Source organism: Kogia breviceps, chromosome 6, assembly GCF_026419965.1.
Source record: "Kogia breviceps isolate mKogBre1 chromosome 6, mKogBre1 haplotype 1, whole genome shotgun sequence".
Lineage (NCBI taxonomy): Eukaryota > Metazoa > Chordata > Mammalia > Artiodactyla > Physeteridae > Kogia > Kogia breviceps.
Window position 1 is genome coordinate 110,634,015 of NC_081315.1, and position 14,651 is coordinate 110,648,665.

Consider the following 14,651-nt stretch of genomic DNA (forward strand, 5'->3'; position numbering starts at 1 on the left):
AGCTTTACCTTCCGACCAGATCAGAGAAACGCTCCAACGCGTCAGGCGAAGCGCTCTCTTTGCCCTGGATACCTTCCCTCCCGCTACCCTGGGCGTCCCCCCACGTTCGGACACCGTCCCCAGCTCTGGAGAGCGCTCCCTCCACATCCTGTACCACCGAAAAACTCCCCCCCCATTCCCATCCGAGCCTCATTTCACCAGGGACACGCCCTCTTTTTGTCGCCCTCTCCCCATGCCAGCCACGCACTAACCAGACCACGCTCTGGTCTCTGCCACCGCCCACCGCCTCCTGGAACCCTCCCCCGCAGGACCCTTCCCTATCCTCCAGGACGCCCAGATAGGCTCGGCTGCAAGGGGGGCACCTTTTCCCCCACTTTGGGGGATCGCTCCATCCCTAGGATCCCCCCGCCCCTCTCTCGCTTCGAATCGCCTCGCGCCCCGGCCGCCGCCCCGGGGTTGCGCAGCCCGCACCTCTCTTTCCCCCCATCCCCGGCCTCCAGCCCTGTGGCGCCCTCAGAGCCTCCCATCCGGGTCGCGCCATCCCCCTATCGCCCCCCCCCCCAACGCCGAGGTCCCGGCGACCGCGGGGTCCACGGGGAGCGCCCCCCTGCGCCCGCCCCGCGCTTCTTTGTGCGGCCGGCGCGCGCGCGCTGCGTCAAGTCTGCCGCCGCCGCCGCCACACGCACGCACTCACCGCGCGCAGTTAACCCCCGGGAGCGGCAGGAAGGGAGGTGGCGAGCGGGGGGAGGAAGCCCAATCGCGCGGCGCCCCCGCCCCTGCCCCGCGCGGCGCCGCCTCTGCCATTGCTGTGAGCGGGAGCGGGCGACGCGGAGGCTCGGAGTGCGGTCGGAGTCCAGACCTGCCGGAGCCGGGCGTGGGGTGAGTGCTGGGCGGCAGGCGGGGCCGCGGGGCGCCCGGGTTGGACCCTTCCGCCGGGGAGCCGGGTACAGGGCCGCGCATCTCCCCAGGTGGGAGGGACAGGGGTCCCTGGGCAGGTCACCGGCGAGGCGTCGCCAGGACCGGGGACGCGTCTAGACCCGCGGGCATGGGCGGCGCCCCCTCCCCGGCTGCTAGGCGTCCCTGAGCTCGGCGCTTTTGCCCAGCGGGTGAGTCCACAAATACACAGCACCCACCCCCCCAGCCCTCGGGCCGCGACCTCTGCGTCCTCACGACCCCTCCTCGGAGACGAGGCGAGGGCCGGAGGGCTCGCCGACGCCCGGGACAGCGGGTGGGTCCTGCTTGCGGTGACTCCCGCCCGGCCCTCGCTCCGCAGGCGGCAGCCTCGGGTCTCCCGGAACCATGGTGAAGTTGGGGAACAATTTCGCGGAGAAGGGTACCAAGCAGTCGCTGCTGGAGGATGGCTTCGACACCATTCCCCTGATGACGCCCCTTGATGTCAATCAACTGCAGTTCCCGCCCCCGGATAAGGTGAGAGGCCCCCGGCACCCAGGACCGCCGGGTGCGCACCCCCAAATCTCGCAACAAAAGAAACGCTCCGCGTGCACTGGGGACACGAACTGGGGGTGGAGGAGGCCCCTCGGAGGACCTCGTACCCGTGCGGGATTCTGGATCGGGTGATCTGGCCCTCCACCCCTCCCCCGCCCCGTCTTAGATGACAGCTTCTTCCTGACAATGGAACGCGGTCGGGGAAAGGTCCCTTCTTGATTTTCGTGGGACTCTTGTCCGAGAGAGGCCCCTGGTCCCTCCACCTACAACCCAGCCCCGCTCGTCCCTGCCCCGGGGTACCAGGAGCTCTGGTTCTGGGGTGAGCCCAGGAGTGGTGCGGTTGCCCCTCGTGCCTTCCCGGATGATGAAGTTTCAGCCTCATTTGCCCCTTTGGGGTTGAGAGGCCCCTCTCCTTGGCCGGATGGGCCCTCCCTAGGGGCTGAATCTCTTTCCTTACCCTCTGCGCCCAGCCCTCCCACATCGGCGGTAGATGCGGCAGGGTGCGCGCTCCTACACCGCCTCCTTCCTCTCTTTGTTCCTTTTGTGAAATCTCCAAATAAGCACTCGTGCTCCTCAGTATTAGGGTAACTGGGGACAGCCATTCATCCTCCTCTCCTAAAAGTGGGATTTTTTTTTCTTTTTGTTGAATTTAAGGAATCCCCTCTTTCTTAACACCACCTGCAATCAAGTAGTTTCTGTGTCCATTCAGAGCAATATTTTCAAGAGTTAACACTAAAAACGCTTAAAACTCTAGACAATTATATTGTAAAACTCAAACCTAAAATTATCCACACACATCCATTCTGACCACCTTGCAGCTTTTTAAAATCATCCTAGCCACGAGGAAGCGCACTCTGTTCCGCCGAGTGTGCTGGCATTTATTGTTTCATTTAATGCCTGGCAGGGAGGTTCTGACTCAGGCCTTGTCGTTTATTGGGGCATGTTGGTGATTACTGGCCCTGGGGCAGGGGTGCGGATGAGAGACTATCCCTGCCATGCGTCCTTCCTTTCTGCAGGATTCCGTTATTCCCATGGTGGGCCTTTTGATAGCCTTACTCAGCTCCGGAAAGTGGTTTTGATTCCCCCAACTCTGTTGTCTGTGTTTGGGTAGGAGAGCAGGGGGCAGGGGCCAGAGCGATGCTGGAACAGGTGTTTTATTTCAAGAGAAGAGGATCAGTTGATCACACCTGTGCCCGTAGGTCACGTGGGGCCACTCTGGGGCATCAATGGTCCAAAAGAAGCTTTGTGGGAGGGGCAGGGCTGCCCGAGGACTCGGCTTCCGCCTCCCCCTTCCCTCTCTTGGTGTCAGACTTGCCCAGTTAGCCCAGCCTGGCGCCACCGTGCCCACCTTCCCCTCCTGCCTCAGCCTGTGCCAGGGACACCGCATCCCCAGGAAGCACCTCTGTCAGGTGATTGCCTCCACTCAGCCTCCTCTTTCGTCCTCAGTCTGTTCCGTTCCAGAACCGTCTGGCACATAGTTGGCTTGTACCAGGGAGGAGGTTTCAGGCAGGTATATGAAATTTTGGCCAACCAGTCAGGCCATCCAGGATAACCTAAGCAGCTCTGAAGGTGACGAGTCTCCCATCCCTGAGATGCTCCAGAGATGGGCATTCTAGCAGGGGGTGATGTTTGGGCCAGATTTCTTTTTTTTTTTTTTTTTTTTTTTTTTTTTTTGCGGTATGCGGGCCTCTCACTGTTGTGGCCTCTCCCGTTGCGGAGCACAGGCTCCGGACGCGCAGGCCTAGCGGCCATGGCTCACGGGCTTAGTTGCTCCGCGGCATGTGGGATCTTCCCGGACCAGGGCACGAACCCGTGACCCCTGCATCGGCAGGCGGATTCTCAACCACTGCGCCACCAGGGAAGCCCTGGGCCAGATTTCTGAGGTCACAGATGAGGAAACTGAGTCTCCAGGAGTTTGTAGGACGTGCGCAAGGTCACTTGGCTGAAGGCTACCGTCCTCCAGAGTGCAGAAGCTCTGGCGGGGCCCCTCGCTCTGTCCTGCTTGGAGCCAGACCGCACTCTCACGAGACATCTCTTAACCCGAACAGCGGTGACGTGTTGCTGCCAGCTAGGGTTCAGGGAGGTGATGTCACCTGTCCCGGGGGACACGTGTCCGAGGGCAGATAACACAGTTAAGGTTGTAAATAGAACGTGTGTTGAGCGCCGAGGTTCTGAGGTGCAGCAGTGCTTGTAGTCACAGAGCTGGTAGCAGCCTCAGGGCCAGTCTCAGCTGACGTGTTTCTGCATGCTTTGTGGCTTTCAATTACTTTAACACACTGACGTTAGGAGGTAACTACCACTGTCACCCCATTTTCCAGATGTGGAAATGGAGGCACAGAGAGTTTAAGGAACTTGCCCGAAGTCACCTAGCTTGCAAGTGGCAGAGGCAGATGGAATCCGGGCTGATGGGATCCTGACCGGGTGGATCCCCGCTGGGCTCAGGGTCCCGTGGATTCCCTCCTCCTCACAGTAGCCCTACCAGATAGGCCTTGCACCCATATCACAGGCTGGGAAACTGAGGTTCCAAGTAGCCAAGGGTGTGCTCAGGGTCCCACAGCTACTCAGGTTTAGTTGGGGTTCGAGGATGGCAGGGTGAGGCCCAGGTGCTGCCCCAGAGATGGGTGCCCCCAGGGTGGGCACGCAGGCTGTCGCACTGAGCGCAGGGAGAGCTGTGTGTGACGGAAGGGGGGAGGGAGGCAAGAGTGTGCTTTAAAGGGGTGTGGCCCTCGGATCACTTTTCAGCGTCGCATGGCGTGGGCCACTTTCTTCCTGAGGCTGGGTCTGGTGTCACGGCTCGGTCTGGGAGCGCCCACAATGTCCTGAGTGCTTGTTCTGCCCTGGGTCTCACCATCACGGAGGGCAGTGTGTCCCCAGGCTGTGGTTCACCCAGTGAAGGGTGTTGTTACTTGGGTGAGGAAGAGGGTGGGGGGCTGTCTCTCTCCAGTCCAACTTCCTGGCTCCTGCTCTGGGGGGGGTGGGCATTTGGGGACTAGACACACGTAGCCCCTGGACACTGCTGCCGGACACCTCGCCTCCCCGTCCATTGGGGACAGAGAAGGAAACAGCCCCGGCAACGGGGTGTGATGGGGGCAGTGATGGTGCGGAGAGGCTGTGAGCATCCGGGGGTGGAGGCTCGAGGGGTGGGTTAGGGTGCAGCTGAAGCTTGCAGGGTGTGTAGGGAAAGGGTTTGCCCGGGGCAGAGGCAGAGCAGATTTCGTGGTTGGAAAAACATCTCCCGCTTCACAGTGGAGAGTGGAGCGGGGACAGAGCAGGGAGACCCTTTAAGGGCCGTTGCCAAGACAAGGGAGGGAGGAGGATGGTGGGGCGGCGACAGACTCCCCAAGATCACTTTGCTTGAAGGCTGGCTGCCTGCTCCTTCCTAGTGCTGGAGGGAAATAGTGCCCTTGAATCTTCGTGTTTTACCCGTGGCGGCATATGAAGACCAGTGAAAAAATCAACGCATCCTTCCCACCACCCGGGCTGTTGAAGCTCTGGGCAGTGAAAGGAGCATCAAATTAGGAGTCAGTAGCCCTGCTGACTACCCTTAGCCCTGCCACCTACTAGCTACGTGGCCTTGACCAATGTACTTAACTTCTCTGCCCCTCCGTTACCATTTTTTCCTCCTGGGGCTGCCATCAGGATTATTAATGTAATTTCTCTGCGAGTCTTGGCACAGAGGAGATTTCTAATAAGTGGTGGCTGTTCTCGTTCTTTCTGTGAAATACTTCGTGGTGAAATGGTGACTTTGAACGAGGGTTTTCCCCACCTGTCCTCTTTGGACAGGTGTGTCTGAATGTATCTGGCTGTACTACTGACTGTTTGCTTCTGTTTCCTGGGCAAGGTGGTCGTGAAAACGAAGACTGAATATGAACCTGACCGCAAGAAAGGCAAAGCACGTCCTCCCAAGATAGCTGAGTTCACCGTCAGCATCACCGAGGGTGTTACCGAGAGGTTCAAGGTGAGTGGCCCTGGAAGCGGATGAGAGGCTGCTTTTGCCCCCAGGAGGGGTCCACTGAGCTGCAGAGATGACCTGTGGCGTGATGGGAACAGGATGAGACACCGATATGGGCTGACCCCAGATGTGCAAAACTGACCTTGTGGTTTTTAAAATTTCTTCTTTCTTTCCTCTATCTTCCAAAATGATCAATATTACTTAGTTGTAATAACGGCGAAGACCCATCCCTAAACTCTCTTTTAGGCAAAGGTTATAAACATACGACAGATCACTTACCGAACGTGAAAATCCCTTCAGTTCCGGGAGGAGGGCAGACAATAACCAAAGGGCAACCCATCGCACTGACTTAGTGCGAGACCCAATCTGAGCCTTGGCATAGGCAGGCTTAGCTAAGCGTCCCTCCCAGGAGCTCAGTACTCTCCGTGGAGCCTGTTTTGCAGATGGGGAAGTTGAGGCACAGGGTGGTCACAGCCCTACGTGGCAGGACCAGGAGTCAGAGGTGGTCCACTGCAGGGCCCTTGTGTTCACACGGCATCTGACAACGTGGAGGGGTGGGGCCTGGCTGCCCTGTACGTGGGTTGCTGGAAGTGCTCACTCTGGGGAGGGGAACCTTGCTCTGGACCGTTCTTCAGGGAAGAAAAACTGCTGAAAGGGGCGAGATTGCAGCCAGGCCTGGGGACAGAGCCTTCTCCCCTGAGTCTGGGTGGCCTCTGAGGATGGAAGCAGCTGTGTTGGCTGAGGAACAAGTTAGGATATTGATCTTCTGGAAACTTGGTCTTTGGGAAACATGAGAGACGGTAAAATGGAGGCCCTCACCTAGATTCAGAAGGGTGATATGGGAGACATAAGTGGGTCACCCAGGGCTTGAAGGGTGGCCTTGGCTGGCTCCCTGGTTGCCACCCACGTGGATGTATGAGCCGCGTCTTTGTGCTGGGAGCAAGGGCACCTGCCCACCTCTATGCCCTGCAGCTTCCAAAGCCCCTTTGCATACTGCGTCCTGTTTGATCTCCATGACAAACCTGTGAACTGGTTAAGAGATAAAAGTGAAGCCCAAGGAGCGAGGTGGCCTTGTGGGGTGATTGGGGACGCCAGGGCATAATGTGACTTTAAATCCTTCCCATCACTCTGTGCTGCCTCCCCGGGCTGGAGGAAAACCATACAGGGGCCGGCCAAGCCAGCGGGTGCCATCAGAATTGTGGACTTTTGTGTCTGTGGGGTGTTTACTTGTGTTAGCTCATCTAATCCTCCCAGCAAGCCTCCCCGAGAAGCAGGTACTGTTAGTATAACCCATTCTACAGATGGGGAAGTTGAGGCACAGAGAGAGAGGCCTGCCTCTGTGGTTGCTGTTGGTGGCCTAAGGAGGGTGTATAGGTTGAGATGCTCTTCTGGCGGCTCCTGGCTTGGTAATTCATCCGTGTTGTGAGGTTCACGGGGGCCAGGCTGGACTGACCTAAGGTCAGTATCTCTCTCTCCCGCTCTGGCCAGCTGATTGGCGTGTGCCTCATCTGCTGCCGCTTGCACGACCTGCCCTGTCCACACCCGGGGATCGACCCCTGGCTGAGGCAGAGGTGACCTCAGTTTTAAGGTCATGATAGCCGTCATCCCGATGGCAGACACCATCTGGATATCTGAGCGTGTCTGGGTTTGTCATTCCTGACTTGAACTCTGCCTCTCCTGGCCCCGGCATTTTGGGTGTCCACAAAGCAGGGTGCGGTGTGGCACTTGAACAGCTGCTATCCCTTCATCTGTTGGTTGCATGCCAGGCTCTGTCCCCACCTCTGGGGTCCTTTGTTGGTGCTTTTCATGCATGCTCACCTGATGCAGGTCCCCAGGTCCCTTGTTTAAGGCATGGGCGACGCACATGGGCCATCAGGGCTCTCAGCAGCCACAGCTGGGCCTTTGTGTGGTTCCCTGGCTCCGGTTGCCCGGAACCTGAGGACCCAGAAGATCCGTGCCCGCCCCAGTGGATCGGGCTGTGGTGGCAGAGGTCCTGCCTTCTCTGCTCCCACCTCCTGGGATGTTTAAGAATGTCTAAGAAGATGGTGTATGCAGTTGGTGTTCAGTGGATTATTGCAGTGCAGCAGCCATTTCCCCAGTTCTATACCTAAACCAGGCATGTCTGTGCACTTAGATCTGTGGCCTCCCTGTGATTCACAGCCACCCTGAAAGGGGCGTCATTGCCTCTTTTGCAAATGAGGCTGTTGAGTCCCAGGTGGTCACCGGGGGCTGCTGGGGTACTCCCCACGACTCTATCTCTGAGGCCAGAACCCTTCCTCACATCTCCTGCCATACACACCTCCCTGTGGGCCCCAACTTCCAAGTCCCAGACCCCGTTCCCCTTCCATCACCTTCCAGTGCCAGCTCAGATATCACCTCTGCCATGAAGCCTCCTGGGATCACCTCATTCTCCTGGTGTTTCCACCTCCCTTTGTAACGAGGCAATAACAGCATCTAACAGTAGTGAAGTGCTCCCATGAGCCAGACTCTGGGTCAAGCTCGTTATGCTTATGATCTCATTTTATACTCAGAAACCTCATGAGGCAGGCACCATTATCATCTCCATTTTACAGCTGAGGGAAAACCTAGGCAGAGATCTTGAACCCAAGCAGCCTGCTCTTGACTGTAACACCTGAGGTCCACAAGGCTTCTGGAGGACACGTTTGCCTGGGATGCTTTCAGCCCCAGGCAACATATTGCGCTGCTGGATTGTTCTGCTTCTAAGACGCCTTTTCCTTCGTTGATTCAAAACACTTCCCAGTGAGTGCTGCCCTGTGGCCTCGATCCGAACACAAGTCGCCCTCCTTCCCAGCAGCCTTCAGGTGTGTGTGTGGGGCCACGTACCCTGAGTCCTCCCCCGTGTAAGCATCATTTTTGTGCCTTCCTTTCCTTTTATGTCACAGTGACCAGACCCCTTTCCCTGGCTCATGCTTCTCTCTGGGTGTGAGGCCTGTGGCCTGGTGTCCCTGTGAGTGGGGTGAGTGTCCAGTGGGGTGGCCCTGGTAAGCAAAGGCCCCCTGACCTGAGTTGGTGACCTGGGGGAGAGCCAGAACATAGTGCCCCCTGAGCCACCGTCAGGCAGAGTGCAGGTGTGGGGGCTCTGGGTGCAGACAGAACTTTCCAGCCCCTCTGTGTCGGGCAAGAGAGGAGCTCCCTGACGCCTCGCCTCTGGTGCTGGACACATGTGCAGTGACAACTCCATAAGTCAGGGGATGCCTGACTGGGCTGTTGGCACCCAGTGATGGGGACTTGGTGAGATTTCCAGGGACCCTTGCTTGTTGCGTAAGTTTGATGGCAGCTCCTGAGGGATCCCTCTCTGGGCCGTGAGTGGGTGTGAGCCCTTTACAGGTGATCACACATTGAGCAGGTGACCTGCCCAGGGTCCCACAGTCAGTGCGAGGGTACCTGGCCAGCTTGACCCAGAGGCCTGTGGGCCTGAGTCGCTCAGCTGAATGCCCTGTGCATCCTGCACACCTCCTGCCTTTGCTCCAAGGCCCTGCTGAACAGGAAGCTGGTTTACCGGGCTCCCTGCGAGCCGGCCGTGGGGTCTGTGCGCAGGAGGTGGCCTCCAGGTGTGGTCTGGGGCCACCTGTGTTGGAATCACCTGAGATTTGATTTTAGCAGAGAGACCCTGGCCCCTGGGGACGTGCATTGTAACAAGCTCTCCAGATGATCCTACTGAGTTCGTGACCCTTTATGGGTGGGTTGCGTTCCAGCACCAGGACGGGGCAGGCTCAGGAGGGCTGGTGCCTTTTGGAAATGCTAAGGGTGCTGGCCTTTCTGGAATGTTCTCTCGGCCTTTTACTGCCCAGTTGTGTTTCTGTCATCTCTGAAGGCACGCACACAGTGAGGCGTGCTTCCCCGGTGGGAGACGTCAGCCGGCTGAGGGCTGGGGGCTGTCTTTTGGAAAACTGGGATGCGTGTGGGCAACGGAGAGGAGGACCTACACCCCTGCCCCCTCATCCCACTTGAGGGTCAGTCACAGATGTGGCTGGAACAGAACATCTTCCTCATCCTGCTGGTGATAGGGCAGCTTCCATGTGGCTCCCCGGCCCAGCTGTCTGCTCGTTCTTTTCGGCTCCGTGTGTGAATCGCAGAAATGAAATCGTGCCTTTCAGCTGTTGAAGCAACAAGTAAATAACATGTCCTCCTTTTGTCTGCAATTTGTGTAGTTCAGGAGCGAGGTGCCGCGCTCTCCTCCTCATATTTATATACCTTCCGGTGGCATCCTCGAGATGAGATGTCTTTTTGGATGTTGCTTTATGATTATCACCCGGGGATTAATCTCTTGGCTACGAGGTTGCTAAGCTGGTTGCTAGGTAACTGCTGGCTGGGGAGAGGGTTTTCTGAGGCTCTGCCACACAGGGATTGCTGGATGAGTCACCCAGAGGTGGCCCAAAGTCTAGGCTTCCGAAGAGGTTAGTGTCAACGAGGAAGGCAGTTGTTGAATTAATTGGAGGTGTATCTATGCCGAGAATAAATACGGGCCTGCGATGTTTCTCAAATTAACTAAACCCAAACAGTGTTTTAATTGCGCAGTCCCCCTCACCCATGCAGAGCGGCGTGTCGCAGTGCTGCTGAGGCTGCTTCTTAACGCTTGGAGGATGGAGGGGCCATACTTAGGCAGATTAAAGGAAGGTTTATGCTTGTGACTGCCGTGACGGAGGGCTGCTGACGCCTCTGACATGTACACACCGTCTCCTTGTGAGTTCAGGGTTCGGGCGAAGAAGCCGTGCCCCCTCCCCTGGTGCCATGTTGCCTTCGGGGCTTTCAGAGATTCCAAGGTCGGCATTGCACAGTTGGTGCAGGGCGGGGAGAATGTCCTGGAAGGAGAGACCGGGTTGGTTTGAATAGTGTCCGTGTGCTGCATTGGGGGTCCCTTTGCCTTCTGTCAACAAAGGAACCTGTGGGTGGTTTGTATCTTTTCTCTCATCCTTAATGACCTTGAGCTTCCTAGGTGTCCATCTGTTTTCCACCCTCTCCAATAATCCCCTGGTGTGTTTCAAGATGCATTTGTTGAATATTTATGAACGGCGGCGGCACCGTTGCCTTGGCACTCAGCGGTGGGCGTGGTCTTTGCAAGGTGGCACTGGGGATCCTAGAAATGCATCTCAACACTCTGTCACCTTCAGCAGAGCGTCATGCAGGGTTCAGCTGCCCCGTTTTTGCGGTTTCCTGGCCCAGCTAGAGAGCGGGAGCTTCGTCTAGAATGGAATAATTAAGTGGGTTGAGTCATCTGGGGGGTGTGTCTGTATGTTCATTTTGTGTGGGTTACTGAAAATATTTAGTGCTGTAAATGCTTGGAGATGTCAGAATTCATCTTATTTTTCCAAGGTTTTTTTTTTTTAACTGCATTACTCAGCAGAAAAGCACATTTCTTTTCCCCCTCCCCCCCGAGAGTGGGAGGGCAGAGAGCAGAGTACAGATGGCTCAGCCTGCATCGACCCAGTGCTGCCTGCCTGGGCTCTTAGTAACAGTCTTGAAGGTTGATCCTACTGTCCTGATTTTGGAGGTGGGGAAGTAAGGTCAGAGAGGAACCCGCCCAAGGTCAGCCAGCTAACTGGGGATACAGCAGCAGGATTCGGACCCACATCCATCTGACAGCGAGCCCGCCAAGCTCCGCTTTCCATACCCACAGCTGCATGGGGCCTGCGGGGTGACTCTCCCCTGCTGCAGATGCCCTAGTTCCCATCCCAGCTGGGCAGTGACCCCCGGGAGGCCCCCCCCCGGCAAGAGAGGAGACCCCAGGCCAGGAAGAGCAGATGGGAACACAGCAAATTCAAGTGCCCATCGAGCTCCTCGTCTGTGAAACAGGGTGACTGCTAATTCCCAACTCACGGTGAACATTTGGAGAACAGGTATAAGGGCCAGGGCCTTGTAAGTTGAGTGGCCGTGTCATTTATGGCCCAGACCAGGACACTTTGGAGAGTGATGGTGGACCCTGTGCATTTGGCACGCCGGGGCAGTAACTATCAGCCAGGACTGTCCCAAGCATCTCGGGCACGTGGTCCCCTCCTGATAAACTCCTTATAAAGTTCACCCCGAGGCCCATGTCCTATTTGCTCTCCATTCCTGGCTGTTCTTTCCAGAAAACACCCCTTGGACCCCTCTTGCCTCTGGGGCACGGCTGCTCTGGCTTGGGCTCACCATCTCTTCCGGACTCCTGCCACAGGCCGGCCTCCTGCCTCTGGCCCGTTTCTTTTTGGTAGTAAAATATACATAATATAAAATTTACCACTTTAAGGTGTTCAGTGCCATTTACTACATTTGCGGTGTTGCCCAAACATCACCATTATCTATTTTTTTTTTTTGCGATACGCGGGCCTCTCACTGTTGTGGCCTCTCCCGCTGCGGAGCACAGGCTCCCAGACACGCAGGCTCAGCGGCCACGGCTCACGGGCCCAGCCGCTCCGCAGCATGTGGGACCTTCCTGGACCGGGACATGAACCCGCGTCCCCTGCATCGGCAGGCGGACCCTCAACCACTGCGCCACCAGGGAAGCCCCACCATTATCTATTTTTAGAACATTTCCAGTCACCCCCAGAGGAGACCCCATATCCATTGGCAGTCACTCCCCATTTCCCCCTGCCCTTAGCCCTAAGCAACCACTAATCTCTTTTCTGTCTCTATGGATTTCCCTATTCTGGACCCTGCATATAAGTGGAATCATACAATATACGGTCCTGTATGACTGCTTCTTTTACTTAGGATAATGTTTTCAAGGTTCATCCGTGTTGCAGCACGGATGTTTATGTTTATGTTTATGTTTATGGCTGAGTAATGTTCCATTGAATGGGTAAGACTACGTTTTGTTTATCCATTCATCCATTGATGGACATTTGCATTGTTTCCACCTTTTGGTTAAGTGTGAGTAGTGCTGGACTGAACATTCATGTACAAGTTTCTCTGTGACCACCTGTTGTGAGTTCTCTTGGGTATGTAACCAGGAATGGAATTGCTGGTTCCTGTGGTGATTTTATGTTTAACATACTGAGGGACTGCTGTTTTCCACGGCAGCTGCACCATTTTATATTCCCACCAGCAATGTACAAGGTTTTCACTTTTTCCATATCCTCACCAACACTTGTTACTTGTTTATTTTTTTATTATAGCCATTCTAGTGGGGGTGAAGTGGTATCTCATTGTGGCTTTGATTTGCATTTCTTAATGGCTAATGATGTTGAGCGTCTTTTCCTGTGCCTGTTGGCCGTTTGTTTATGTTCTTTGGAGCATGTCTATTCAAGTCCTTTCACATTTTTAATTGGGTTGTTTGACTTCCTGTTGTTGAGTTGTAGGAGTTCCTTATATGCTCTGGATACTAGATCCTTATCAGATGTATCATTTGCAGATATTTTCTACCATTTTATGGGTTGTCTTTTCACTTTCTTGCTAGTGTTCATTAATGCACAAAATTTTAAAATTTTGGTGAAGTACAGTTTATTTTTGTTGCTTGTGCTTTTTTTTTTTGTGCTAGGCGGGCCTCTCACTGTTGTGGCCTCTCCCGTTGCGGAGCACAGGCTCCGGACGCGCAGGCTCAGCGGCCATGGCTCACGGGCCCAGCCGCTCCGCGGCACATGGGATCTTCCCGGACCGGGGCACGAACCCGTGTCCCCTGCATCGGCAGGCGGACTCTCAACCACTGCGCCACCAGGGAAGCCCTGCTTGTGCTTTTGATGTCACATCTAAGACACTGTTGCCAAATCCAAGGTCATGAAGATTTACCTCTGTGTTTTCTTCTAAGAGTTTTATGGTTTTAGCTTTTATGTTTAGGTCTTCAATTCCATTTTGAGTTAATTTTTGTATATGGTGTGAGGTCAGGGTCCAACTTGATTCTTTTGTGTGCAGATATCTAGTTGTTCCAACACCATTTATTGAAGAGACCGTTCTTGCCCCATTGAATGGTCTTGGCACACTTAGCGAAAAAATCAGCTGACCATGAACACATGGTTTTATTTCTGAACTCTCCCTTCTATGTCATTGATTTATATGGCTGTTCTTATGCCAGTCCCACACTGTTTTGATCACTGTAGCCTTAAGTTTTGAAACCAAGCTTTGAAATTGGGAAGCGTGAGTCCTCTAGCTTATTCTTCATTTTCAAGATTGCTTTGGCTATTCACTATACCTTGCAATTTCCATTTCTACAGAAAAGGCTGTTGGGATTTTGATAGGGATCGCATTGAATCTGTAGATCAGTCTGGGAAGTATTCCCATCTTAAATTAACATTATTAAGTCTTCCAATCCATGGTGTTTTTCATTTATTCGGGTCTTCTTTACTTTCTTTCAGCAACGTGTTATAGTCTGCAGTGTACACATGCTTTCACTTTTTACTGTAGGCGATCAACTACAGTAGTATAAGTAAATCCCGTGACTGTCACCAATGCAAATCACAAGTGTTCTTTGTATCACACTGCAGGTGTTGCCAAGATTTTGGGAAGTGTTTAGTCTCATCACTCCTTTGAAATCACAGTATTATAAGATCTTGTTTTTTTAATAAGGAAGCACATGCATAATATATCACAGATGTACATTTTTGCAATATTTTGATGATAGCGTTTCAATATAATTGGTTTTTTTTTCCTGTGTGTTGTGTCTTATGCATTTTAAGCATGATTCTGAGAAGGATTTATAGGCTTCACATGGCTGCCAGAGGTCAGTGGCACAAACATGGTGGAAACCCGGCACCAGGCTCTCCCCCGACCCCCGACCCCCGCTGCTCCCCCACACACGCTGTTCCTTAAAGCCCACTGCCCAGCAGTGGGGTGAGGGTCACCACGGGGCACCCGCCAGAGGACACGGGGTGATGAGTACAAATCCCTGTACAGTAGCTATAATTTCACCCCACTGTGTCCTGCTTTAGAGCTTTTATTGACAGCTGCACAAAAGTGATGTCAATTTAGGGACCATGTAGTATCTTGCTCTAACACACACACATAAATTGGTGGCAAACATCTGTCCTTCAGGCGACACCTCCCAGCGCTGTGAGAAATGCTAATTTGGGACATAATAGAGGGGCAGCCGCCTTCTGGAATCCCGCAGAGCCCAGGGACTGTCTGGGCTCCCACCTCTTGGTGTGGCACACGGGGTCCTTTGTCACCCGCCCGTGCCGCTCTCCTGCAGGACGTGTGATGCTCCAGCCGCACTGGCTGAACACACTGTGTCCTGGATGCCTGGGGCTTTGGTACAACCCCTCTCTCCCTCTGACTACAACACACTTTCCTGAGCTTTCCTGGAGCGCTCCCCATCCTTCAAGAC

The 14,651-nt window shown here is 54.9% G+C and overlaps 1 protein-coding gene across 1 annotated transcript in view; it reads left to right on the forward strand.

Annotated features, from left to right (window-relative positions):
- The first annotated feature begins 218 nt into the window (after window positions 1–218).
- Window positions 219–14,651, forward strand: part of NSG1 (neuronal vesicle trafficking associated 1) — a 31,820-nt gene continuing 17,387 nt past the window's right edge. The window contains exons 1-3 of the mRNA XM_059066296.2: window positions 219–879; window positions 1,274–1,428; window positions 5,288–5,404. Coding sequence (XP_058922279.1) covers window positions 1,300–1,428; window positions 5,288–5,404 — 246 coding nt within the window. The 5' untranslated portion in view covers window positions 219–879; window positions 1,274–1,299. The remainder of the gene's footprint in view (window positions 880–1,273; window positions 1,429–5,287; window positions 5,405–14,651) is intronic.